This window comes from Corvus brachyrhynchos, unplaced genomic scaffold (genome assembly GCF_000691975.1).
Source record: "Corvus brachyrhynchos isolate BGI_N302 unplaced genomic scaffold, ASM69197v1 scaffold1120, whole genome shotgun sequence".
NCBI lineage: Eukaryota > Metazoa > Chordata > Aves > Passeriformes > Corvidae > Corvus > Corvus brachyrhynchos.
Window position 1 is genome coordinate 946818 of NW_008235737.1, and position 1155 is coordinate 947972.

Genomic DNA, 1155 nt, shown 5'->3' on the forward strand with positions numbered 1-1155 from the left:
GAGGAAAAATACTTGGGTAAAGCACATGCCATTTTCCTCTTTAATCCCTTCTCAAAATTCCCCGCCCACAGAAACCACCACTTTTACATGATTCCTAGAAACAGGTGAAGAGTTCTTTATAGTATTGCTATGAGGCAAGATTTCTACAGAGACACCCATCCCACAGGGTGTCACCCGCTCTGTGCACCCGCACCTCAGGGGTGCACAGAGCAAAAACATTTTCTGTAAGCCACTGCTCTCTTCTCCACTGGAACTTTCAGACCTCTACACAAATTTTCCTTTTCAGGAAAAAAAACCCCAAACTGTAAATACTTCCTACAGTAAACAGTTAGAAGTATTTTGCACTACTTTTCCCATAAAGAAACTAACTGCAGTGTCATTCAACTGTTACACAACCCAATGTGCAAATGCTGTTTGTTCTTATCTAAAATAATCTCTTTCTTTTAATACAATCTGTAGAAGTAACAGAGATGAAAACAAAGCAGGTGCCTCAGTGAAGTTATTCCACAGGCCAAAGAATAAGCTTTCCTAGATAATTTCAGGTCTTCATCAAAAACATTGGTATGGTTCTGCAACGAGTTTATTGCCTTTCCATGAAAGGCAAGAAGAATAGAAAACCACTGTAAAGCTTTAAGTAACAGCTGAAAGCACCGTAAGTATCTGGGGTAAAGCGGGAGGTGGGGGGAAGGGGAGGAAGAGACAACTCCTTTCTCTGTTAGCTAACATTTTACAACTAAAAATAGCACAAAACTACCTTCTACCCCAGAGTTTTGATAAGCTTGTGTTTAACAGAGAGAAAGGACAGAAGGAAACTGAAATCACAGAACCTCAGAGTCAAGCAGGTCAAAAAAGACCTCTGAGATCATCGAGTCCAACCTATGGCCAAACACCATCACGTCAACTAGATCACGGCACTAAGTGACACGTCCAGTCTTTCAATAAACACCGCCAGGGACGCTGACTCCACCACCCGAAAGCATCACATAACCCTGTTCAGCAGCAGAAAATTAAAATTAAAAACCCAAAACAAACAAACAAATAACCCCAGTCTCCTGGCAACACGCCGATGGGATACACCAAGGAACAGCTTCTTTGGGTGCTGGGAGCCCGCAGGCAGAGAAGCCAGGACCCAGCTTTTAGAGCCTCCCGGCACCC

The 1155-nt window shown here is 43.1% G+C and overlaps 1 protein-coding gene across 1 annotated transcript in view; it reads right to left on the reverse strand.

The window, feature by feature from the left end:
• Positions 1 to 908, reverse strand: part of PCCA (propionyl-CoA carboxylase alpha subunit) — a 275875-nt gene extending 274967 nt beyond the window's left edge. The window contains exon 1 of the mRNA XM_017733890.1: positions 828 to 908. Coding sequence (XP_017589379.1) covers positions 828 to 893 — 66 coding nt within the window. The 5' untranslated portion in view covers positions 894 to 908. The remainder of the gene's footprint in view (positions 1 to 827) is intronic.
• Positions 909 to 1155: the final 247 nt, after the last annotated feature.